General features: G+C 42.6%; 1 protein-coding gene across 17 annotated transcripts in view; it reads right to left on the reverse strand.

Moving 5' to 3' along the window:
• The window catches only part of MACF1 (microtubule actin crosslinking factor 1), a 324,410-nt gene that overhangs the window by 248,316 nt on the left and 52,221 nt on the right, over positions 1 to 23,873 (reverse strand). Inside the window, exon 1 of one of the 17 annotated variants that reach the window (XM_046661290.1) lies at positions 11,686 to 11,752. The exons of the other annotated variants lie outside the window; for them this stretch is intronic. Coding sequence (XP_046517246.1) covers positions 11,686 to 11,737 — 52 coding nt within the window. The 5' untranslated portion in view covers positions 11,738 to 11,752. Of the gene's footprint in view, positions 1 to 11,685; positions 11,753 to 23,873 lie in introns of those variants that run through there. 17 annotated transcript variants of the gene reach the window in all.

Consider the following 23,873-nt stretch of genomic DNA (forward strand, 5'->3'; position numbering starts at 1 on the left):
GCAACGACTTGGAAACAACCCAAATGTTCAACAATAAGAGAATGCCTAAGTGAAGCTATTATCAACATTATAAAATTATAATGACTATAAGGAAACACTAAAAAAATCCTTATGTTACATGAAAAGGGCATGCAAACATATGTACATGCTAAGTGAAAGAAGTCAGATACAAAAGGCCACATGTTGTATGATTCCACTTGTATGAATATCCAGAATAGGCAAGTCAGCAAGCAGATTAGTGGTTGCTAAGGGTTAGGTGAGGCGAGAGGACAGGAGTGACTGCTTAACAGGTACGGATTTCCATGTAGGGTCATGAAAACGTTCTGGAACTAGATAGTCTTGATGGTTGCACAACCTTGTAAATGTACTTAATGTTGAAGAATTGCACACTTTATTATTTTATTTTTTTCTTCTTCTCCCCAAAGCCCCCCAGTACAAAGTTGTATATTCTAGTTGTAGGTCCTTTTGGCTGTGCTGTGTGGGATGCCACTTCAGCATGGCTTGATGAATGGTGCTAGGTCTGTGCCCAGGATCCAAACCGGCAAAACCCTACGCCGCTGAAGCGGCACATGTGAACTTAACAACTTGGCCACAGGGCCGGCCCCTGAATTGTACACTTTAAAATTGTTCCAATGGCAAATTTTATGTGTCTTTTACCACCATAAAAAAAAACTGAATCGGAAAAAAAAGACCAGGATTGCAATTATGTAAAAGTAAACATGGACAGAAAGGAACACAGACAAGTCCCAACATCTATTAAATTAAAATGGGACTTCATTGATGTCGGACAATAAATGACAATCAGGAAAGGCAAATTAAATGCCAGAAGCATACAGCCAGTCCTAAAGGCACAATCACAAGCCTGCAAATAAGTGCCTACTAAGTGGAGGACAAGCTACATGTCTCACCAGGCACCAGAACAGCAGGTGTGGCTGCTATGGGGTGATGGAGAAAAGTCTCAGGCCCTCCTCAGCCCGGTCCTCTAATCCCCCTTAAAAACCCTCCCTTGGGCAGAGAAACCATCTGTTTCAACAAAGCCTAGAGCCCTACATGCATATTAACTCCTTCACTGCTGACCTCCTGCAGATGGGCTTCACACAATATTAAGTGCTTTTCTTTTAAAAATGCCTCTAAATGCTAAAATATAAGCTCTACAAAGGAAGAGACTTGGCCTCGTTCTCTGGTATATCCCCAATACCTGGAATAAACTGATTTCAGTGGCTACTCAACAAATTATTTGCTAAATGAATCCATTAAATGCCTTTTTCCTACAATAATTGTTTCATTTATGCCTTATTTTCTAAAGTCTCCTCTCTTTTTGTCATTTGTCCTCACTTAGAGTCTGACCTGGTTTCCTCAAATTCAGTCAACCATCAATATTTGTCTGCTTATGTACAGCATAACTAGTCTCCTCACTGTGTGGTTTATGGCTGCATCCCAGTGCCTAGCACAGCAGTCATGGCAGGTGCTCATACATATTTGTCAAATGAAAGAATGACTCACTTTGGTCACCACACCTTATAAGGGCTCAGTAATGAGAGCTTAAACTTGCTAGGTAACGTGAGAGTTATAGAAATATAACATCTATAAAACAGTCCCCTTAAAAAGCTTACAATTTCAACAGGGAGACAAAAACTAGAGTGTGGGAAAGTGAGACATCAATGTGGACAATGATAATCAGAGCAGTCTCACTGGAGAAGAAAGATCTGAAGTGGAGCTTAAAGGAATGGATAGATTTCAGTTAAGTATAAAGAACAAGGGCATTCCAGGTAAAGAAAACTAACCGCACAAGAAAAGGCAAGGGGGGAGAAGGAATAAAGTGTTTTAAGGCACAATGTGGAGATGGATCTGTCAGAGGCTGAAGGTGTGTTCCAGGAAATTACAAGAGATAAGCCTGGATAAGCAGGAGGGGGTCAGAGCATAACAGATTGTTCTTATTTTGGAAATAGAAAATACTAGAAAGTAGCTGGTAGCATTAACTCGAAGGGAGAGACAGGACAGAGGAAACAACATATGAGGCAGCTGCAGTAATTCAAGCGTGAGGTGACGAGTGCCTGGACTAAAGTCATGGCAAAGGGAATAGGGAGAAAGGGCAAATTTGGGAGAAATTCTGAAGAAACAAAAGAACTTGATGACGGACTGAAAATGGGGGTTGATGAAGAGAGAAGAGTCAAGGATGTCTCCAGGGTTTCTGATCTCAGAGACTGGAGGAATGTGAGCACAAGTGTCAAAAATGGGGAAAGAGGGAAGGAAGCCAAGTCTAAGCTTGGTTTTGAAATACTGAGATTGAGGTGATATCCAAGTATAGATGTCCTGTAGGCAGTTGAAAAAAAAGAGATAAACAACTAAGAGATTTTTATACATACAAGAAATATCATCCAGCCTTTTTTTCTGAGGAAGATTAGGCCTGAGCTAACATCTACCGCCAATCCTCCTCTTTTTGCTGAGGAAGACTGGCCCTAAGCTAACATCCGTGCCCATCTTCCTCTACTCTGTGTGGGACGCCTGCCACAGAATGGCTTGCCAAGCTGCGCTTAGGTCCGCACCCGGGATCTGAATTGGTGAACCCCGGGCTGCCGAAGCAGAACGTGCAAACTTAACTGGTGTGCCACCAGCTGGGCCCCTCATTCAGCCTTAAAGAGAAGGTAATCCTGTCACATGCTACAACATGGATAAACTTTGAAGACACTCTGCTAAGTGAAATAAGCCAGTCACAGAAGGACAAATACTGCATAATTCCACTAATATGAGGTATTTAAAGCAGTCAAACTCATAGAAGCAGAGAGCAGAATGGTAGTTGCTGGGGGTTGGGGGGCAGGGGGAAATAGGGAGTTGCTATTCAACGGGTATAAAGTTTCAGTCATGCAAGATGGAAAGGTTCTAGAGATCTGATGTACAACAATGTGCATACAGTTAACAACACTGTACTGGACATGTAAAAATGTGTCAAGGGTAGATTTCATGTTATATGGTTTTTACAATAAAAAAAAATACCCCCCAAAATTGAGAGATTTTAAGTAGTAGAAGACAGATGTGGGAGTTTGCAATTTAAAAGAAAACCAGAAGCCAAAAGAACAGGCTAGAGAAAGAAAAGGTCAGGAGCAGCATAACAACAACGCCAGCTAATGTCTGTATTGTGTGATGATGTGCCAGCTCTGTGTTGGCAGCTTTCCCTCTGCCATTGCATTTAATCCTCATAATTTTATGTGGGAGATACTATTATCCCCATTTTACAGGTGAGAAAATTGAAGCTCAGAGAAGGTGAGTAACTTGCCCCCAGTCACTCAGCTGGTAAATGTAGAAACTTGGATTTTAACCCAAACCAGTCTGGATCCAAAGCCCATGCTTTCCACTTCACCACTGCCTCACTCCTTAGGAAACTGCCAGAGTTAGAAGGAAAAGACCTAGCAAAGGTAGACAAACAGCAATCAGATAGGTAAAGGAAAACCAGGAAATGCCCTCGATAAGGCTAATGGCAGAGGATATTTTAAATAGGCAGGGATGTAATCAACAGTGTCAAATGCCAATACTGCAACACAGAATGAAGTCAACACTCTAACCCTATCTGTAAAGAGTCATGTAAAGATGGAGCCCTAGGCCAGGTACTGCAGTCCAAAGAATTTCAAAGAAACAGAAGCCCTCCCTAGAGCTACAGGGGCTTCTTCTCTCCCTCTTATCACTGACAGACACCTGGTGCTGCTGGTCTCCAGCTAGTTCGCAAGCCTCATGCTGAAGTTCATCATCTAACCGGTCCCAGGAAATCCCAACCCAAACGTACAGCATTACACAATGCATGGTCGGGTTAACCTTGAGCTGTCGGGGAGAGTGGATCTCCACTCCAGCTATTGTTCAACATAAAATCTGTTTGTTTCTATAACCAAACTCTCTTTTAGAAGGATTTCATATGCCTGCTCTCTTCTCTTATCCTAGACAACCTAAAATCAGGTAAATACAGCCCCACTTTAGCTGCAGCCCTACTTCCCTATAAATGGCCTTTCATACTGCTGCCAGATACTTCTCCCACATCAAAAAACCCTGATTGTTTATATCATTCCTCTGCTTCAAAATATCTAGTGCCCTCTACTGCCTACATTATTCTTTAGTTCTTTTTTTTTTTTAAGATTTTATTTTTTCCTTTTTCTCCCCAAAGCCCCCCGGTACATAGTTGTATATTCTTTGTTGTGGGTCCTTCTAGTTGTGGCATGTGGGACGCTGCCTCAGCGTGGTCTGATGAGCAGTGTCATGTCCGCGCCCAGGATTCGAACCAACGAAACACTGGGCCGCCTGCAGCGGAGAGCGCGAACTTAACCACTCGGCCACAGGGCCAGCCCCTTCTTTAGCTCTTTATAACACAGAGTCAACTTTCCATTCTAGCCTCTTCTCTCATCCTAAATAACTACCCATTCACCCCAGCTTCCTGCTTCATAACACTTCTCATTCTTCCCCTGGGGAAAAAAAGGCTTTCATGAGTATTCCCTTGCACACCCTGTTGTTTTCCCAGAATACCTTTTCTCCCTTAATTGGCAAACTCCCACCCAACTTCAAGATTAGGCTCAAATACCAATTCCACTGTAAAGTCTTCCCAGTCACCCACCATGTTGCCCCTAGTAATCACTCCACCTCTGTTCTCACAGGACTTTGTTCATATTTCTGTGATAGCACCTGTTATAGAGAGAGACAGCTGAGTCCCCACAAGACTGTAGATAGGACTAAGAGTCCCTCAAGGACGGGGACTGTCATTAATCTTTGTATCCTCCATGCCTTGTATGGGGTCTGGCATGCAGACCCAACGAAAGGAAGGAAGGAGAAGGATATGTGGACTTCCAGTCAGACAGACAAGAAGCATGCAACATTATCAGGGAGTGAAGCAGTTAGCTGATAAATTGTAAAAGTGATCTTCCAAGTCAAAGGATTTCAAAATACATCAAACTAGTAAGTCTAAAAGGTTCCTGCCACTCCACAATGAGCAAAAGATGCTGTTTAGCAACTGGTATTCATTCAGAGGGACCACCCCCACAGTTGTAATGAGAAACATATACAATTAGGACTACTAACCTGGGGTTTCTCCAGGAAAGTAGCCAAAAGAAACTGTGGCAGAATAGTGCAGACAACAGGCTTAACCTTCAATGCTAATGCCTCCTTCAAAAAACCACAAGACCAAGGATGAGGAAAAAATTATAATTTACACTTTGTTAGCACATAGGCTCACTTTGAGAAAGAAGGATAGTGTAACACTCACCACAAGTTGTAACAAAAAACACAGAACTACCCCACACATTTAAGAGTCCAGAATGCTAACCATTACACCAGAGAATCCCATATTCCCCATGCATTTCAAACCAGCAGCAACAGAAGCCAACCCCAATGTGAACTTGTGCTGACGCCCCTCTCTAGCCCAGTGACATGCAGTAAGCCTAAAAAATACACAATTAAGGAGGGGATAAACTTTAGCAGTACAAAACTGTCAACCATCCCCAAAGTACAGGATTTACTGAGGGTCTAGCAGGTGCCCAGTGCTGTAAAAGGTGTTGACAGGCCTCACCCCAGAAGAATGCAGACTCCCAGATTCCTTGCAAAATCAGGAGAGAAACACCCCATTGTGATAGGTTTGCTTAAGGGCTCTGGGAATGGGAGGGGTAGATAGTTCTCAGTGTGAAAGATGCAATCCTGTAGGTGACTCAAGCTATTTTCCATTATCCTGACTGCTGTAGAGCTGTTGTTATTGACCCCCTGCACACAAAGTCCCACACATGTGCCTTCCTTCTCTCAGTCTTCAAGCTAACCTCCCAACACCCCCAGTTTATCATCAGCTAGAAAACTCCACATTGTCTGCTCCAGAATGTCAACTCCAAGTCAAAAACAACATTGTACTCTCATCAAGTATATAATTCAACCCTAAGGCTGTCAGTCCCAAGTAACAGAAGCCAATTTGCACTCCACTGCAATACGTTGACTTAGAACAGAGCACCAACTCCATTTCTTCCAGAGGCAGATGCCTACCATAAGCAAGGTTGATGATACAGTAGAGTTTGTCAACCTATTACATCAGGTTAAGCAGTCTTGATTTACTGGCTAGGTGCTAGCTCAGTAACAGCAGGAAAACAAAGAGAGAATCTCAACCTCGAACCAATCTGAGGTTTGCATGCAGGATTTCTATACAACATTGATTAGGTCACTCCTGGTACTGAAGTTTCTTAATCAACATTGATGGATCTCTCCCAATACAAGAGGAAAAGGTACTAGGGTTGGGAGGATCAATGAAGCCATTTAAATGCCTGGAGCTACTGAGAGAAAAGCTTCAGAGTTAAACAGTGCAGTGACGTCATGATGACATGTGGGAGCTGCTGACTAAGTGATACACTTGGCACCTGTCCCATGATGAAATTAACTGGATAATAAAACATCTGAACCAGCTGGCCACGCAGCCTAGAGCCCTTCTCAGCCTACTGAGAAGGCACACACTCAGTTTTGGTTGTCTTACTTATTCACTTATTCAACAACATTGCCGCTTGCCCTAGAGGGCAAGGGGCCAAGAGCTATCAGAAGAGTATTCAAAGCATCACAGGTACCCTCAGTAGCTTTTAAAAATGAACTAAAGTTAAAAACCAACCTCCAGATCTTCGAATATATGTACTAAGACCAGTAACTCCACTTGTAGAAATCTATCCTAAAAAGATAAAGAGATGAACAGAAAAATTTATTTACAAGGATGTGTATTATCATATAATAGCAGTGAAAATTAGAAATGTACATGCCCCACAATGGGGAATGTTAAATAAATGACCTTTCCATTTGAGGAAATTCCATACAGCTGTTAAGAAATGATGTTACAGGAGCCGGCCCCGTGGCTGAGTGTTTAAGTTCGCATGCTCTGGTTTGGCGGCCCAGCATTTTACCTGTTGAGATCCTGGGCACAAACATGGCACTGCTCATCAGGCCATGCTGAGGCCGTGTCCCACATGCCACAAATAGAAGGACCTACAGCTAGAATATACAACTATGTACTAAGAGCTTTGGGGAGAAGGAAAAATAAAATCTTAAAAAAAAAAAAAAAAAAAGATGGGGCTGGCCCCGGGGCCGAGTGGTTAAGTTCACACGCTCCGCTGCAGGCGGCCCAGTGTTTCGTTGGTTCGAATCCTGGACGCGGACATGGCACTGCTCATCAAACCAGGCTGAGGCAGCGTCCCACATGCCACAACTAGAAGGACCCATAACGAAGAATATGCAACTATGTACTGGGGGGCTTTGGGGAGAAAAAGGAAAAAAAATAAAATCTTTAAAATAAAAAATGATGTTACAGACAAAGGCATAAAAAAATGCTCACAAAATAATAACAAGACAGAGAACTACATCACAATAATAAATATACAAAAACAACATTTTATATCTATGGACAGAAAAAGACTAAATGGGAATACAACAAAATATGAACACAGTAATCTATGGGTTGCAGGATTTTGGTTTTCTATGCTTTCTATAAGGATGAAATAGTACGTCTATTTAATGGCAGGAAAAAAATCTAAAGTTTTTTTCCTGGAGCTTTTTATTAGCCACATTAAAGAGAGGAAAAAAAGCACCGCCCCCCCCAAAAGGCCACACTCTGCGGGATACATGTCGGGATGTGGGGGCCTGTCCTGCTTGCCCAGATGTGGCTTCTAGGCTGGCTAATAAGTGGATGCCCAAAGCGAAGCTCTAAGATAATGAGAAAGGTGACTTGACAAACACATCAGAACTAAGACAACCAAAACTAAGTGTGCACTTTCTCGGTAGTCACCCATTCACTTATTCAACCATGTTGCCGCTGCCCACGACATACCTGGAACCCCTCATTTGGAACTGTCTACAGACTAGTAGTATGATCTTTCCAGTGTTTTCAAGAGCAGTACATTTTCATTGTTTAAGATTGGATTTAATGTTTCAAAACAGCCAAAGTCTTAGATAATATCATTTTCTGACCAAAAATTATGTGTGACTATAAAATGACTGTGGAGTTTCTTATAGGAGTCATAATCCGCCACTGAAGAGGAAAACCACAAAAAGGGTTTTATAAATGTATACAGCACAGGCGCTAATGTCAGAGTATTCTTTTTAATCTCCTATGGTGACTACTGAATGACATTTGTAAACATGAGTTTAGTTCAGTTCAATTCTCCAAATGTTTCTTTTATGCTTAATATGTGCCAGGCACTATGTTAGATGAGGAAGCTACAAGAAGAAATGACACAGTTCCCACCTTTAGCAAAAGTATAGCAAACATCTCCTGGGCTCTTACTCTGTGCCAGACGTTACATTTACTACTTCATTTAACCCTTACGACATCTTGTGAGGTAAATTCTATTATCATCCCCATTTTATACATGGGAAAACTGAGGCTTACAGAATTTATAGGAAACTTGCCCAAGAAGACTAGCAGGAAAATCAAATGTTTAACAAAATATAACACAAGGAGACATGCTCTAAAACATGTTTAAAGTGCTATGGCAACAGATGAGGAAAATAATTCTACCTGAGAATGCAAAAAAAAGAAAAAAAAAGAAAGAAAGAAAAGAGAAGAAAAAGAAACTATGGAGGAAAGTAAGATTGAGCTAGGCACTGAAGGATGAATAGAAATTTGGTACAAGGAGAAAAGGATAATGGTATTCTAAGCAGAGGGAACAGGATAGTATATACAAAGGAAGAGAAGGGTGAAAGTATATGGGTATCTTGGGGTATACTGCTGCTCTCTCTCAGAGAAGGTGCCCACGCGTGTTTTACACATACACTTGGGCAGATGTGGGTATTCTCTCCTCCTTCACATGGTCCCCAGCATCAGGCAGCAGCACAATATAGCCATCTTGGATGCCATACTCCCTGGCACTATCATCTCCTTAACAGGACAGATGAATCCAGTTCTCAGGCCAGGCGAGAGCTTTGGGAATAACACCATAAACTACCTCTGTTATGGGAGTATAAGAGCTACATGGATTCATACATGTAAAGTGCTTATGACAGTGTCTAGTCCATAACTAAGCACTTACTGTTACTACTATTATCACTAGTGCTATTGTCTTCCAGTCTCAACCATCATAACTGTCCTACAGTGAAATCAAGTAAGACCGGGAGCCAAACGTGTGGATGGGTGACTAGGGCTGCAACTCCCCAACCAGAATGGGACCTGATCCAGCTCATCTTGGACAAGAACTCACCAGGATTCAAAGAAGCCTCTGTGAGGGACAGGAGAAAGAAGACGTAGAACTAACATGTGGTGAATTCTGACCACATACTAGACACTAAACTAAGTGTATATATCCTCTTGTTTAATACCCACAGCAGTAAGTGTTTCTGAGTTCATCTTAGAGGTGTAGAACCAAAATAATCCCAGTGTCGGAGATGGGAAGAGTGGAGTGGGAGCTGCTGCTGCTGTGGGCTTTTCTCTGATTTCAGACCCTTATGAGACACTCCCCATGACAGGTACATCTAGTCTATTACTTATTCATTCCCAGCAATGTTACTTATTCGTTCCCAGTAAAGACAGGGCAAAGGAAGGAGGGAAAAAACAACTTTATAAGTGGGCTGAGAAAAATTTCCAAGCTGGTTTCAATATAACCAACTCCAAAAGTAGAAATAACCCTTCCTAGGGTGCAATTTCAAAACTCTACACCCCTGAGATCAAATCAAGAGCTACTTGTTCCCACTGAGAAAGTCAAGAGAGAGGAAACTAGGAACCAAAACAACTCTTATTTAGGGAATAAAAAAGGACTCCTTCCTCCTGCATGTTTTATGGGAGGAAAACGAGAAGAGCCTGCCCCCCAACACCACCACCTGTCATACCTGCACTTTGCTCCTGAAGCACACAGCAGAGGAGGACAGAGTTAGGAATGGTGCAGTCTCCTGAGAGCCTTAGGAATCTACTTGGGTCACTGTTAAACTTGATTCACAGAGACTGTGGCCATCCTAGTATGATTAATTGCTCCTCTAAACCCTTGACATAAAGGGGAACAAAAAGGAAAAGTTATATTCCCTAATTCTATGGATAAGCAAATCTCCTATAGTTTCCATCTACCACCTATGCATCTTCAGAAAGCTCTGGCCGCTTTTCGCAGAATGACACTAAGGATAATAGGGAATAAAACTACACTAAGGAGCTCCGCGTCCACGGAGAAGTCTGAGTCTCTCCAAAGTTCCTACTCTGAGCCTTTTGTTCTACTGAAGAAATATGTAGGTTAATTAAGTTTGATAATGCTTCCATGAGTTTTATAAACAGAGGAGGGAAAAGGGTCCTGCTGTTGAATGGGCATCATGCCCAGGAATATAGAAGGATCCCTCTAAGACAGGAAATAGAGCAAGAAAAGGGAGCTCTTGTGTGGGACTAGGGTACAATCCTGTACCCCCCTTCACCCAGTCCTCGACAAAGCCCAAGAACTGGAAGTGTCACTGAGAAGCACCACTGGTTTCTGTCCCTCATCTCCCATCTCCTCCCCATGAGCCTGGAGGAAGAAACCCAGACTCTTTCCACCCTCTCAAAACTTCCTTTGACAGGGAAGTCAGAGCAGCAGTTAACGCAGCTCATTCTTGCAAAGACCTGTGTGATGCATGATGAGAGCCCTGAACCTAAAAGGGATTGGCTCCAGCTGTCAGAAGTTCTGAAAAAAGTGTTTGGATGGCATGGGGGAGAGAAAAGGGAAGAGAAGACAGAGATCAATAGAACTTTATAGTTGTATATCCCTTTGTATGTATACAGCATACAAAGCTCTTCATATGTATGTCCTCTTAGAAACAGTTCTCCAACAGACAATGAAAGAAAGTAAAATACCTATAGACCCTGGCAGGATGGGAGTCCACATCTCCTGCCACTCCCCCATTCCTGAAGAAACCCACACTTCACCCTTCTCTGCCCTCTACCTCGCCCATCGCTCTCCAGACCCATGGGGGTCTGGGCCCAGAATCCTGACTGCTGATAAAAGAGGGATGGTTGAAGCACCTTGTTAAGCAGATGGAAATAAAACCACCTACTAAACAGAGAAGAAGAAGTAAAAAGATTTCATTCATCTTCCTCAACAGCCAGAGTCCTGGATCCTCAGATCTGAGAGCATTTTTCTCATCTACGGTCAGTGAAGAGTTTGCCGACCATGCAAAGCAAACACTATTCCCTTTAAACATTATTTTCATAAAAAGTTACCTCCTTTTAAGTCACTGAGTTATCCTTTTCATGGCATCTCTGGCCTATCAACCTGCATTCTTCCTCCTCCCACAATCACTCCTGACTCTCTGTTCTCTCCAGGTGGGACTCTGACTCACTGTAGACACAGACAACTGGAAAGCCTGGCCCCAGAAATCTAGCTACACCTAAGTGAGGCTGCAGGGCCCAGTGGCAAGAGCCCTCCACCCACACTGCCCAGGGAGTGCCCTGCCTGAGTTCTGCTGAGAGCAGGGGACATTTCGTCATTGCCCATTCAAGCAAGAGAACAGGCTGCTGCTGAAGTCGCTGAGAGGACTCCCTCCTACTCACCCACGATCACATTCACAAACTCTGTCCCTTCTATGTAACTGCCTAAACACACAGAATATGGCCAGCTCAGAGTAAGAGGGTTTTCTAAGCCCTTACGGGACTGATGGACAGCAAAGACCCCACACAACACACACCACAGTAAGTATTCACACAATCAGCAAGGATAAAAAGGCAGGGAGCCGGAAGCCTTGTTATACCTCTAAGGTTGTTGAGTCCCTCCAGGAACTTCTGGTACTTGTAAGCGTTCATGCCCCAGCCCAGCTATGTTGGTTCAGTGGCTGGAAGTAGGCACCATAGTGCGTGACAGCTGAGAAGTGACAGCGTGCAAACTGCAAACCAACTGATCTCTACTACTGCGTCTCCTAGCCCCCAAGAACTGGACTTTGACCACACTTACAAGTGATGTCACCAGAGAAGCCTCATTACATTACAGCCCTTTGTGTGCCCTTATTTGTTGCAGTAAGCGGAAATACCTCCCCAGGAGAGGCCAGCCCCTCCTTCGTGCAAATGAGGCAGGCACATTTGCAGGCAGACTACAACAGCCCCTGTCAATCATCTGCCATCTTTCTTTAGACCCCAGCCCAGGCTCCACTGGGATTACTGCTCCTCTGGTTTAAACTCCAGGTAGAGAGGCTTTAATGTGTTTCAGCACACCAGTTAGGGGCTCATCCAACACTTGAGAACGAAACCTTTAAAGAGCCACACTCACCACAAGAATGTCACCAGAACAGGAGCTCTTGGGCAAATATCACATGGCAATGGGGCAGGTTTTACAAAATAAACAACCAACTCTGCACTCTCCTTACAGCAGTCATGTTTACAGACTGGAATACAGCCACTCACAGAGGAGACACTCCATATTAACACAGTCCAAGGCAGGCAGAGGAGATAAGCAGAAACTTAAGCCCACTCCCTAAGTGCTAAAGGCACAATTCAGGGAGGCAGGACCTTCTCGATAGATAACCAGGGAGAAAAATCCAGCTCAGACATCCCCCGCATACTCCCTGCTCCAGGGCACTATTTCACTAAGCTGATTCATTTTTGGTTTGTTTCCATGATGTCAGAAGCTGCTGCAAATTTCCTTCTACTCCACTAGCCTCAAAAAGATGACCCCCCCCCCCCACCACCACCAATAGGCACAGGTTCTTAGAATAAGTTACACGGATTACACTCAGAGGGAAAAGACCATGAAATTTCTGTGGCATCTTTGTTGTAAGGAACTCAAAGTAGTTCATCGGCATTATTATACTCATCTTTGAAAACATTTTTCTGAAAATAACTGTAAATTTTCATTTACAGATGAGAAAACAGAGGTTACACAATCTGTCCAAAAGTCACACATCAGGCCAATAAAATAGCTTGGAAAGAACCTATGTTTCCCAAACCTGAGCTTGGTTCTCTGGCTCACCTTACCAAGAAAGCCATGGCATCCTGGAAACCCATGAGCAACCAACTGAGACAGACTCCAGTGAACAACCCCTCATAAGAGAGACTTCCCTCTCCCAGGTCTGAAGTTTTTCTAAGCAACCTGCCATGCAGGCTGCTGTTCAGTGACTTGGGATAGAAGTCACAGTGTGCCAAATTTAATGTTCCACAAAACTCCTAATTATGCAGGTTGGATGCAGGGGGAGAAATTGTCTAAGTAGCATTGTGAAAACAAAGAGAAAAGGGCATATGCTCACTTGAAAAGATCAGGCTAAATAATATTAACAGCTGCTAAGATAATGGAAGGGGAAAAATAAAATAATAAAAATGACCAACCCAAGCTTTTGTGCCTTCTGATGCTACTAGTCAGTCAACAGTACCAACAAGGAAGACACTGGACACGGCCACTGTGTGCAGCTGTGAGTATTAGGAGTCACTGGGGATACAATACATGGTTCCTTTTCTCAAAGAACAATTTAATGGGCAAGATTAAAGGTTAAAAGGGAGTTTAACGTGGGGGCTGGCCCAGTGGCATAGCAGTTAAGTTTGCCCGCTCCGCTTTGGCAGCCCAGGGTTCGCTGGTTCAGATTCCAGGTGTGGACCTACACATCACTTATCAAGCCATGCTGTGGCAGGCGTCCCAGATATACAGGAAGATGGGTACAGATGTTAGCTCAGCACCAATCTTCCTCAGCAAAAAGAGGAGGATTGGCAGCGGATGTTAGCTCAGGGCTAACCTTCCTCAAAAAAAAAAAAGAGAGAAAGAGAGTTTAATGTTTACAGAGCATAAGTTAGTGGAATACAGTGTGTGTGTGTGTGTGTGTGTGTATATACTGTATATATAGAGATTCTACGGTGTACGACTGTGAGAATCACAGAATCTTTGATGTCACCTAGTCCAACAGCCCAGGTGCCTTGGATTCCTCATCTCTGAAATCAGGATGTGGACTGAGAAAGGCAAACATTAAATGGCAGTTCAGATCATGAGTGTCTGTTTCCTGGCACAATCCCACTTATTTCTCCAGGAAGAGTACGGATAATAGAGTACGCTGGAAAGACCTTTGGTTCTAGAGTCAAGATACCTGGATTCCATAGTCTACCTCAAGATCCAACTTTGCCACTAACTAGCTATGTGAGCAGGAGCCCCAAATTTCTCTAAAATGCTAGTTCTTAACTTTTTTTAGCTTACAAACTCCAGTGAGAATCTGATGAGAATTAAAGATACTCTCCTCAGAGAAAGGCACATACTCACCTACATACAAACTTTGTTTACAAGTAGCGGGAGGTCAATGAACCACAGGTAAAGAACCTCTCAATTGATCTCTTAAGACCTCTTCTGTGTCACGATCTGAAAGCAATTAACATAGTGCCATCTGAACACAAGAACAAGCTGTAAAGGAATGACCAACCAGCCAGAGGAGAGCTGGGTCCTCTTGCTTAACAACCCACTGTAAAATCCTGTTCAGAGATTCCTCCCACCTAAAGGAGGAAATCAGCCCAGACAACAGGAATCTAACAGCAGGAACAACCGACTTTTAAAATAGCCACTTGAACTAAGTGCATTTAAAAGACAACATGTGCTAGTTTGTCATTTCCTCTGTGTGTTTCACCATTAAGTTGTTTAATAACATTTTATCAGATAAAAATTAAACAAAAACAAGGATGTTTGGAATTACGAAGTGAGTGACGGTTCCAATTTGAGGATCTTGGAAAAGGGAGGGAGTGCAGTGGCCTGGGCTCCAGTCGTATTCTTGCAAACCAGGGACCTTTCCCTGGAATCAGAGCATTCCAAAGCACTATAGTCCAATACTTCTATATGCTCTTCATGGCTGTTCATCTTTTATCCTCACAGGCTCCACAATGGTGAATAGTGAGATGTAACCTTGGGTAGTAAGAGAGATTCTGCCCTAAGTACCAGACAGAGATAGACAAACGTGAAAGACTTAGGATCTGGCAGTCTAATAGGCATTCTGGCCAGCTGCTGACAAAGGGGGAAAAAAAGCCCTGCTGTCTGCAACAGCCCTTACAAAGGCACAGACACCTAAGAGCTGAGTGGAACTTGATTGAATGCATGCAGATCAGGAAGTCCAGACTACAGTGCATGAGGTGCGGTCCTTAGGGCTTCTGACTCTATAGCGACAGGATGACAGTTAAAAAGAAATACCTGCCCTGCCCTCGAGTGGGCTCAGGGAAGCCAGGGCCCAAGTGAAGTGAAGGCCTGAGTCAGGTTCAGGATATTACTCCCAAGAGAGGACAGCAGGTCCTCCAGCAGAGAGTTACAACTGAGGAGAAACTTACAGGCCAATGAAGAGAGAACAAGTGCTATCTTGGAGTTCCCACAGTTCCCCAAAACTCCTCTAGAAATCAACACCTAACATAATTTTCCTTTGAAGCAATCCTTCTCCTAAAAACAAAGGTCCTCCTGCCACAAGGAACCCTCATACCAGGGTCAGTGAAACTAATCCTGGACAGCCAGTTTAAGGAATTGACCCAATCATTCATTCCACATACATGTACTGCATACTTACCATGCACCAGGCACTGACCTAGGTGCTGGGAACACAGAATTTGATATCTGAGAGAAAGTAAGAGGAAAAAGCAGGGAATCTGCTTCCTCAGATTCAGGGAAGATTCAAACTGAGGGTACAGCTGACTTCCAACTGCTCATTCTCTAGACCAGCCCTGAAGACAAGAGGTTTAGAGACATGAAAGGTAACTCTCCTCAGATTAATACATCCATTTTCTTTGAGGCAGAGCTGACACCCTGACAGCCAGTTGCCACTGTTACCCCAAAGCAGCTGCTGACCCAGGAAGACAACAAAAATGTCTCCAGTGACTTAAGAGGCCAGTAACAAAAGCAGGTGCCAGGTTCGTGGTCCTATTCAGGGAGCAACAAAGATCACTTTCTTCACTGTCTCCCCCGGCAGCAGTGTCTGATGGAGAGAGGGGTTGAATTACACCTTGTCCCTCTGGTCTGCTAGAGAGAAAATGAGTTAGCCATCTGAAGAAAGGGTTGTCCCCAGAGCCAAAGCTGCCTCTGCAGGGCCGAGGAACAGAAGACAAAAGAAGTCAGACCTCATGCTTAGAAGGAAAGGAATGAAATGGCAAGACTAAGGGGAACTAAGTGTGGGTTTGGCAGCAAGCGTCCAAGGAGTTCTGCCCGCTCTATGCTCACCCCAGGCCTGGAGAGGTACTTTGTGTGGATCAGACCCATACTACAGGGCCCAACAATGAGCTTAAAAAGGGCTCATGCTTTAGGCCACAAATCCTCAAATCAGCTTTCTCTCCTTGATCCTTTTCTTTTTGGCTGCGTGGTCTATGGAGAAATGGGTGCATCTTATGAATCCCTACGGTGATTATGTAATACTACAAGACCAAACAAGGTAAAACAGGTTGACTAATTGGGAGGGAAGGCAAAAATATCTGCTCTTAGGGTAAATATGCACCTGCATGACCTCAGATTCTAGTCCTACCTGAAACTAAGGTTCCCCTCTAAGTTTATAAAATCATAAAATAATGTAAAAAGCCTCACTACTGGGTATTCTGAGGACCTAAGGAAAAAATCAGAGGCAAGGGTCACCTGCCACTGGAACAAGGTTATAGACTTCCAGCAAAGAGATGGAAGGGAAGAAAACTTATTTCGACAAAAGCATACTGAAACACGTACAGATACCCAGGTGTAACAGAGATCAACAGCTTCCCCCCTCCTCCAAGAACAGTTTCTCTCATCAACTCCATCAGGACCCAGACAAAGGACAAAGCTGCACCTCTAAGGCAGTATATGGTAGGCACTTGCTAAAGAGAACCACATTCAGTTATTCTAACAACCTGGGGGGAAGAAGTGCTTGCTGGTTTAAATCACCTGGATTCCTCCAACAGCAAATGAAACAAGACTCCAAAAAGACAGGCCACCAACTTCCGGTAGCATTCCTTTGTTGCTTTTGAGCAGAGGAAGGAGTCAAAATAAACATTTTTGAGAAGTCAGATTCCAGACCCTAAAAATAACACAATGGAATTTTCCTCTGAAGCTGTCTTTTGCTAACAATGAGGTTATATTTTTTAAAAAGTCCAAGATAGACTGTATAGTGGTGACTCCAGGATGGCAGACTATGAGATCTAAGAAACTTATTACTACTGCTGAGTCCCCATTCTATGGGAGGACATCACAATGTTAAGGGGGTGCTAAAAGTACCTACTAGGCAGAACCTCAGTGAGAATGTCAACATTTGCTTAATGAGTAGTGGGTACATATGTTTCCATCATAGTATTATCTATACCTGTCTATATGCTTGAAATATTCATAATAAAAAATTAAAGCAATGGATGATACTATCCATCAAATTTATAAATATGTATAACCTTTGACCCAGCAATTCCACACCTAAGAATTTCTCCTAAAGATACACATATGCAAAATAATAAGTATACAACTAAGCTTTGCATTATAGCATTTTGTAATAGCAAAAGATTGGCAACACCCTAACTGTCCATTAACGAGGAACTGGCTAAATAAATGAGAGTACATCCATATAATGGAATAATAAGCATGGAAGAAAAAAGGTCTTTACAAGCTGACATGGATTAATCTTCAAAATATAATAAGTAAAACAAAAAGTCAGAACAGAGTGTATGTTACCCCTCATTTGTGTTTTAAAAAGAGAAAGGAAGAATATATAGAATTTAGGTCCTACACAGGCAGGGACTTTTTCTCTGTTTTGTTTGCTGTTTATCCCCAGAGCCTAGCATAGTACCCGGCACATACTAGGTGCTCAATAAATATTTGCTGGATTAATTTCTTTTTTTGGTGGGGCGGGGGGGGGGGGGGGGCGGAGATTAGCCCTGAGGTAACATCCGCCTCCAATCCTCCTCCTTTCTGCTGAGGAAGATGGGTCCTGAGCCAACATCTGTGCCCATCTTCCTCTACCCTACATGTAGGGAGCCTGCCACAGCACAGCCAGACAGTGTGTAGGTCCGCACCTGGGATCCGAACCAGCAAACCCTGAGCAACTGAAGAAGAACGTGTGAACCTAACCACTGTACCACGGGGCCAGCCCCTGGATTAATTTCTTAATTCACAAGATATGTAAATGAATAAATGCACATATCATCTCTGGAAGGAAGCACAATAAACTTGAAGACAAATACTGTTTGTTTTCAGGGAAGGGAAAAGGATGGCTGGGGTGAAAAAAAGATTTTTCACTGTATAATTTTCACTGTTTTTTTTATACCTTTTGAATATCCAATTATATGAACATGTTACCTAGTCAAAAAATAAACAAAGGTTTAAAAGTCAAGAATTTGAGGTTCTGAATCCTGATCCCAGCAATGCCACGGACTACATACTCTTCTCACTCAATCATTCACACGTTCAGCAAGCCTAGCCTGTGCCAAATTTGTAGAGCATTAAGGATGAAGATGAAGAGTTCAGAGTCTCTTCCCTCAAGCAGCTTACAATCTAGTGAGGGAGACAAGCAAGTGAACCAACACACAATATAGTGCAGCTGATGCTGATAAAGGTGCACAGAAGCAAAGAGAAAAAGAAGCATAGAAGCCTAGGGAAGGCTTCCCGAAGGAGACAGCACTGGAACTGGGACTTCAGGGCCGGAGAGAATTAGATTGACGGGGACAGGAGTGTGTAGACAGAGGAAACAAAGGAGAAACATGAGAGAACATGATGCATTTAAGTAACCTAAAATAGTTTGTTATGGATAGAGTGCAGGGTACTCTCTACCCTGGAAGAATGATGGTACGACATGAAAGTTTTGCATGCCATGCTAAAGAAACCATATTTCACCCTAAAGAAAATGGGATGCCATTGAAAGGGTTTAAGCTTGGGCAGGGCTATTTTGTTTTGATCAGATTTTAATTTTAGAAAGAGCATTCTAGCAGTAGCGAAAAGGAGGGGAGTAAGCCAGAAGGGAGGAGAGCCAGTTAGGATACTATTATGATTGCTTATATGCTGAGAAATAGTAGCATCTGAAGTAAGAAATTAGTATCGGGGATGGGAAGGAAGGCAGGCATGTGAGATCTGAAGTAGAATTATACAGCATCTGGTCACTGTTTTTATTTGAGTTGGGGTGAATGGATGAATAGAGGGAAGATTCTCAAGTCACTTGTTTGATTGGGTAGAAGACAGTGCCTTAAAGAAAGCAAGGTAGGCAAGAGAAAAGCAGGTTTGCTGGGATCAAGACAAAGGGTTCATTTGGAACACAGTAAGTAAAAGATACCTACACACAATATGCAAAACAAGTCCTCTAGTACTCAGAGATAAGGGTCTGGAGCTCAGGAGAGAGATCTAGCCCAGCAGTTGAAGCCCTGAGTAAGAATAAAGTCATTCAAGAAAACTATGTAGAAGGCCAAAGACAAGATCCTAGAAAGTATCTTTATTTAAAGGAAGATAAACCTGTAAATGAAGGAAGAAATTCAGGGAAGGATGAGGTCACGGAAGAAGAAACTTTTCAGGGGGACGGAGTGGAGTGTTTCATGGTGTCAAGTACCACAGAAAGGTCACGTAAGATCAGGGCTGAAAAATTACCATTGGATTTGGCAATTAGGAGGTGATTAGTGACCTTGACAAGAGCAATTTCAGGAAAGCAGAGGGGGTTGGAAGCTAAAGGGCAGGTATATACCACTCTTAAGAATCTTGGGGGAAACAAAGAACATGGCTGTGAAAGGGGATTCTCACTTAATATCTCTTATTTCCCACTTCCACTCCCATAATACATCTGAGTATTATTTCAAGAAAACTAGGTAGGAAAATGCATATAAAATAGTGGTAGCACTCTATTAGATGTTAGGTGTAGAATAATCCAATGTATTACTACTACTACATACATTAAAGCTGGTTTCATTTACTCCATAAATCACCTAACATTTTTGGACACGTGCAAAATACAGAGCTGGCAATGTGGGAGATAAAATGGAGTTTATGATACAGTCCTCAATCTCTAGAGCTTCCAGTCTTGTGGAAGAAAATAATGCAAATGTACAAATACGACATTAAAGTACAATATAAATGATACAGAAAAAAAGAATGACTATTAGCATTTAGAAAACTAGAACTAACTTCCAGTGACGTGATCAGAGGTTTCCTAGAGGGCTTTGAGCTGGTTGTGAACAATGGGTATGATTCTATATGGCAGATCCAGTGAGTGATAGCACCCCAGGAAGACAGTCTTGTCTGACTTAGATGTGAGGAGGCAGTTGGAGAGGATGCTGGAAAAGTTATTATGAAGGGCTTTAAATCAAGCTGAGAAGATTAAGCCCTGCCTCTCTTCTGACTGCTGCTCTGCAGTGCCAACTGCCTGTGGGGCATTTCATTTCCACCTGAGCACACCACAACTTAAACTCAAGTTATCAAAAGCGAATCCAGGGGCTGGCTGGTGGTGTAGTGGTTAAGCTCGTATGCTCTGCTTAGGTAGCCCAGGGTTCGCCAGTTTAGATCCCAGGCGTGGACCTACACACCACTTATGGAGTCACGCTGTGGCAGGCATCCTACATATAAAATAAAGGAAGATGGGCACGGATGTTAGCTCAGGGCCAATCTTCCTTAGCAAAAAGAGAAGGACTGGCGGTGGATGCTAGCTCAAGGCTAATCTTCCTCAAAAAAAAAAAAAAAGTGAATCCACATCTTTCCTCCCCAAATCAATGCCTCCTTTTAATTTCCCACTTTGAGTAATGGCACCATCCTTCCCCAACCATCAATTCTTATCAGTTCTTCCAAATGCCTCCCACAGTCATCTTCTCCTTTCTAACAGTCAACCTCTCCTGTCTAATCCTCATTACCTCTCACCTGGATTGCTAAAATAGCCTCAAAAGAAAATGGATTTCCCTCCTCATGCAATCCATGCTGCACGTGCTGCCAGATCAATCTTCCTAAACCACAGCCTTAATGAAATCATTCCAATACATAAAACCTCGACAATAGCCTAAAACCTACCACAGGGGAAAAAAAAGTCTCAACGAAGTGTAAAAACTCAAACACAAGGTACAACTTTTGTGGAGAGTAGTTTAGCAAAACGTATCTCAAGTTTTTTTAAAGTGTCCAATGACTTTTTTCTTTTCCCCCCCCTCCTCAAAGCCCCAGTACATGGTTGTATATCCTAGTTGTAGGTCGTTCTAGTTCTTCTATGTGAGCTGCCGCCACAGCATGGCTACTGACAGACAGGTGGTGTGTTCTGTGACTGGAAAGTGAACCCCGGCCACCAAAGCAGTGAGAGCACTGAAGTTTAACCACTAGGCCTTCAGGGCTGGCTCGTCCAATGACTTTCGACACAGCAATTTCACTTTTAGGAATTTATATAAAAGAAATGTTATTAAATGTGCAACATCTGTGTGTGTGTATATATATATATATATATATATATACAAACACACACACAAGTACATTCATGTCATTGTTTATAACATCAAACAATGCAAACTTACCTAAAAGTCCAACAATAGGGGACTGTCTCAAGTGCACTGCACCCATACACAGGAATACTGACAGCAATATAAATTATGATATGGATACATATCATATGGATACATATTTTTTGACACTGAAAGATTTTCACCATACAGTAACTGAAGAAAACAAGTTACAAACAGTATGAATTTGCAAAATAGGTATCTACATGTATATATTTGCAGAAGAAAATGTCCAAAATACAGCAAAATGTTTACGGTGGTCATCCAAAAATGGCAGGATTTTAGGTGACTTTAATTTTATAGTTTTGTTTATTATTTTATAATTTTCATACAATAAACATGGATATTTTGTGAAATAAAAAGAAGGGGAGATTCTACCACAACTAATACCCAACAGTATCACAACTCTTTTAGATTTTCTAAACATGCTTTTTCTAGAGATAGCAGGAACTTTATATACAACCCAACAATAGAACCCACTGTTACAGCACCAAAGAAATAAGGATGAAGAAGGGACAGTCTGCCCTCATTGAACTCACAGTCAAGAGGAGCAATTAAGCAGATAACTGTAAAATACGATGATAAGTTCAATTACAAAGGGATGCATAAAGTAACACGAGAGCTCAGACGAAAAGGTAAGTTAAATGTTTCCTGTTGGGGTGGGAGGAAAGATGCTATAACACCATAAAAAGCTAGTTTTGAGCTGGGACAAAAGAGTACAGTATGAACAGGAGTTTGTGAAGCCAATAAAACAGAAAGAACATCCGAGGCATAGGAAACAGCAAAACAAGGGATGAAACTAAGAATCATCCCCATGCTCAGAAGTCTGAACTTTACCCTGTAAAGAAACAGAAAGCAATGAGCACTGGAGTTTTTAAGAAGAGATATGGTATTATCATTGAGAGTAAGCCAAAAATGATGAGGATCTAAAATGGGGCAGTGGGTCTAGCCAGGATGGATGGATGGGAAAGGATGGATGTTGAGATGTTTCTGAGCTAGAACAAACAGAACTTAGTCTCCAATCAGAGGTGGAGAACGAAGGAGACAAAAAGCAAACCTGAATTTCCTAGCTTGGGCAAACAGGCAGAGTGATATTGGTACCTGAGACAGGGTGTACAGGAAGAGAAGCAGGTTTGGGCAGGGGAAAGAGAGGGATGATGATAAGTTTGGTTTTGGATATGTTACATTAGAATTTCCATAGACTGCGAAGTGGAAAAGGACAGTAGTCATTTGGAAATAAAAGTTTGGACCTTGGGGAAAAGTTCATATTTCGAGATGTTGATTTGAGACTCATCACTGTACACACAAAGTTGATCAACGAAATCACCAGAGTAGGTAAACTCGTCCAGGGACAGCACACAGAGTGAGGGGAAAAAAGAGGTCCAAACAGTATCAAATGTGACAAGGTCAAACAGCATGAGAACTGAAGAGACTACTGAATGCTGCAAGTAGGTCATCACAGGTGGGAGCAACTTCATTTGGGATGGTGGGCACGAAAGTCAGGCTACAGTGGGTCAAGATGACTAAAGCAATATAACAGAGGTTACTAAAGAGGTCTAGTGGTAAAAAACAAAACAAAAAACAGAGAGTTAGTCTGAAGAGACAGGCTGACAAGAATTTTTTTCTTAAAATGGAGAAAACCTGAACATATTTACAAAGAGTCACTAGGTGGGAAGAGACTAAGAATACAAACTATGTACATGCCCAGAGGCCTGCCTCTGAAGCAGGAGGGAATGAGGTGAGGACTGGAGATCACAGATGAATTGAGAGGGAGAGCTGAGAAAGTAAAAAGCTAAGTGACTTGTTGAGAGTTTACAAGTGGGGTGGAGTAGCAAGGTTGAGGAGAGTCAAAAGTTTGGAATTGCTGCTCTAGGGAAAAGGAATGGGAGTCAACCAGAAGAGAACAGAAAGATTTCAGGGCAAGGTTGACAGTCAAGCTGTGGCTGGAGCTCATAAATCTGTAAAGGAGTCAGTCAGCACAATGTTATGCAGCAGAACTCAGTAGCTCGACGGGGGAAAAAGAACATGGATCCAGCTTTGGAAAAGGGAACGGAAGGTGTGGCAGAAAGAAAGAGACTTGAGAATGCCAGTACAAGTGTTGTCATATAAGATAGGTAGGGAAGGCAAGGACACTATAAATGGGCTGATAGACTGGGAAACAAGCACAGACCAGGTTTCCTGGGCATAAAGGAATAGGAGAGGCAGAAGAAAGGAGGTTGTGACCAGACTCTGAGATTTCTGATTTCAGGTCACTTCAAATACTCTTACCCAAGAAACTTAGTCATCTACAAGACCAAAATTGACACCACGCTGACTTCTAAGCCGTGTTCTGATACATAAACTAGTTCTTCAAATGGGGCTGACACCCTAAAGGTTGTTAGAAGGAATTCCAACCCGAGAGCGGCAGGATTGAGTTCTCTACTCCCAAACTTCTTCCTTCCTGAACTTTAGGATTTGATCTGGATCTCTAGGTGCACTATCAGTAACTTTTCATTTCCTGGGAGATTATGGAAGTTGTCATGTATGTGGAGTTGCTGAAAACAAAAGT

The sequence above is a fragment of the Equus quagga genome, chromosome 5 (assembly GCF_021613505.1).
Source record: "Equus quagga isolate Etosha38 chromosome 5, UCLA_HA_Equagga_1.0, whole genome shotgun sequence".
Lineage (NCBI taxonomy): Eukaryota > Metazoa > Chordata > Mammalia > Perissodactyla > Equidae > Equus > Equus quagga.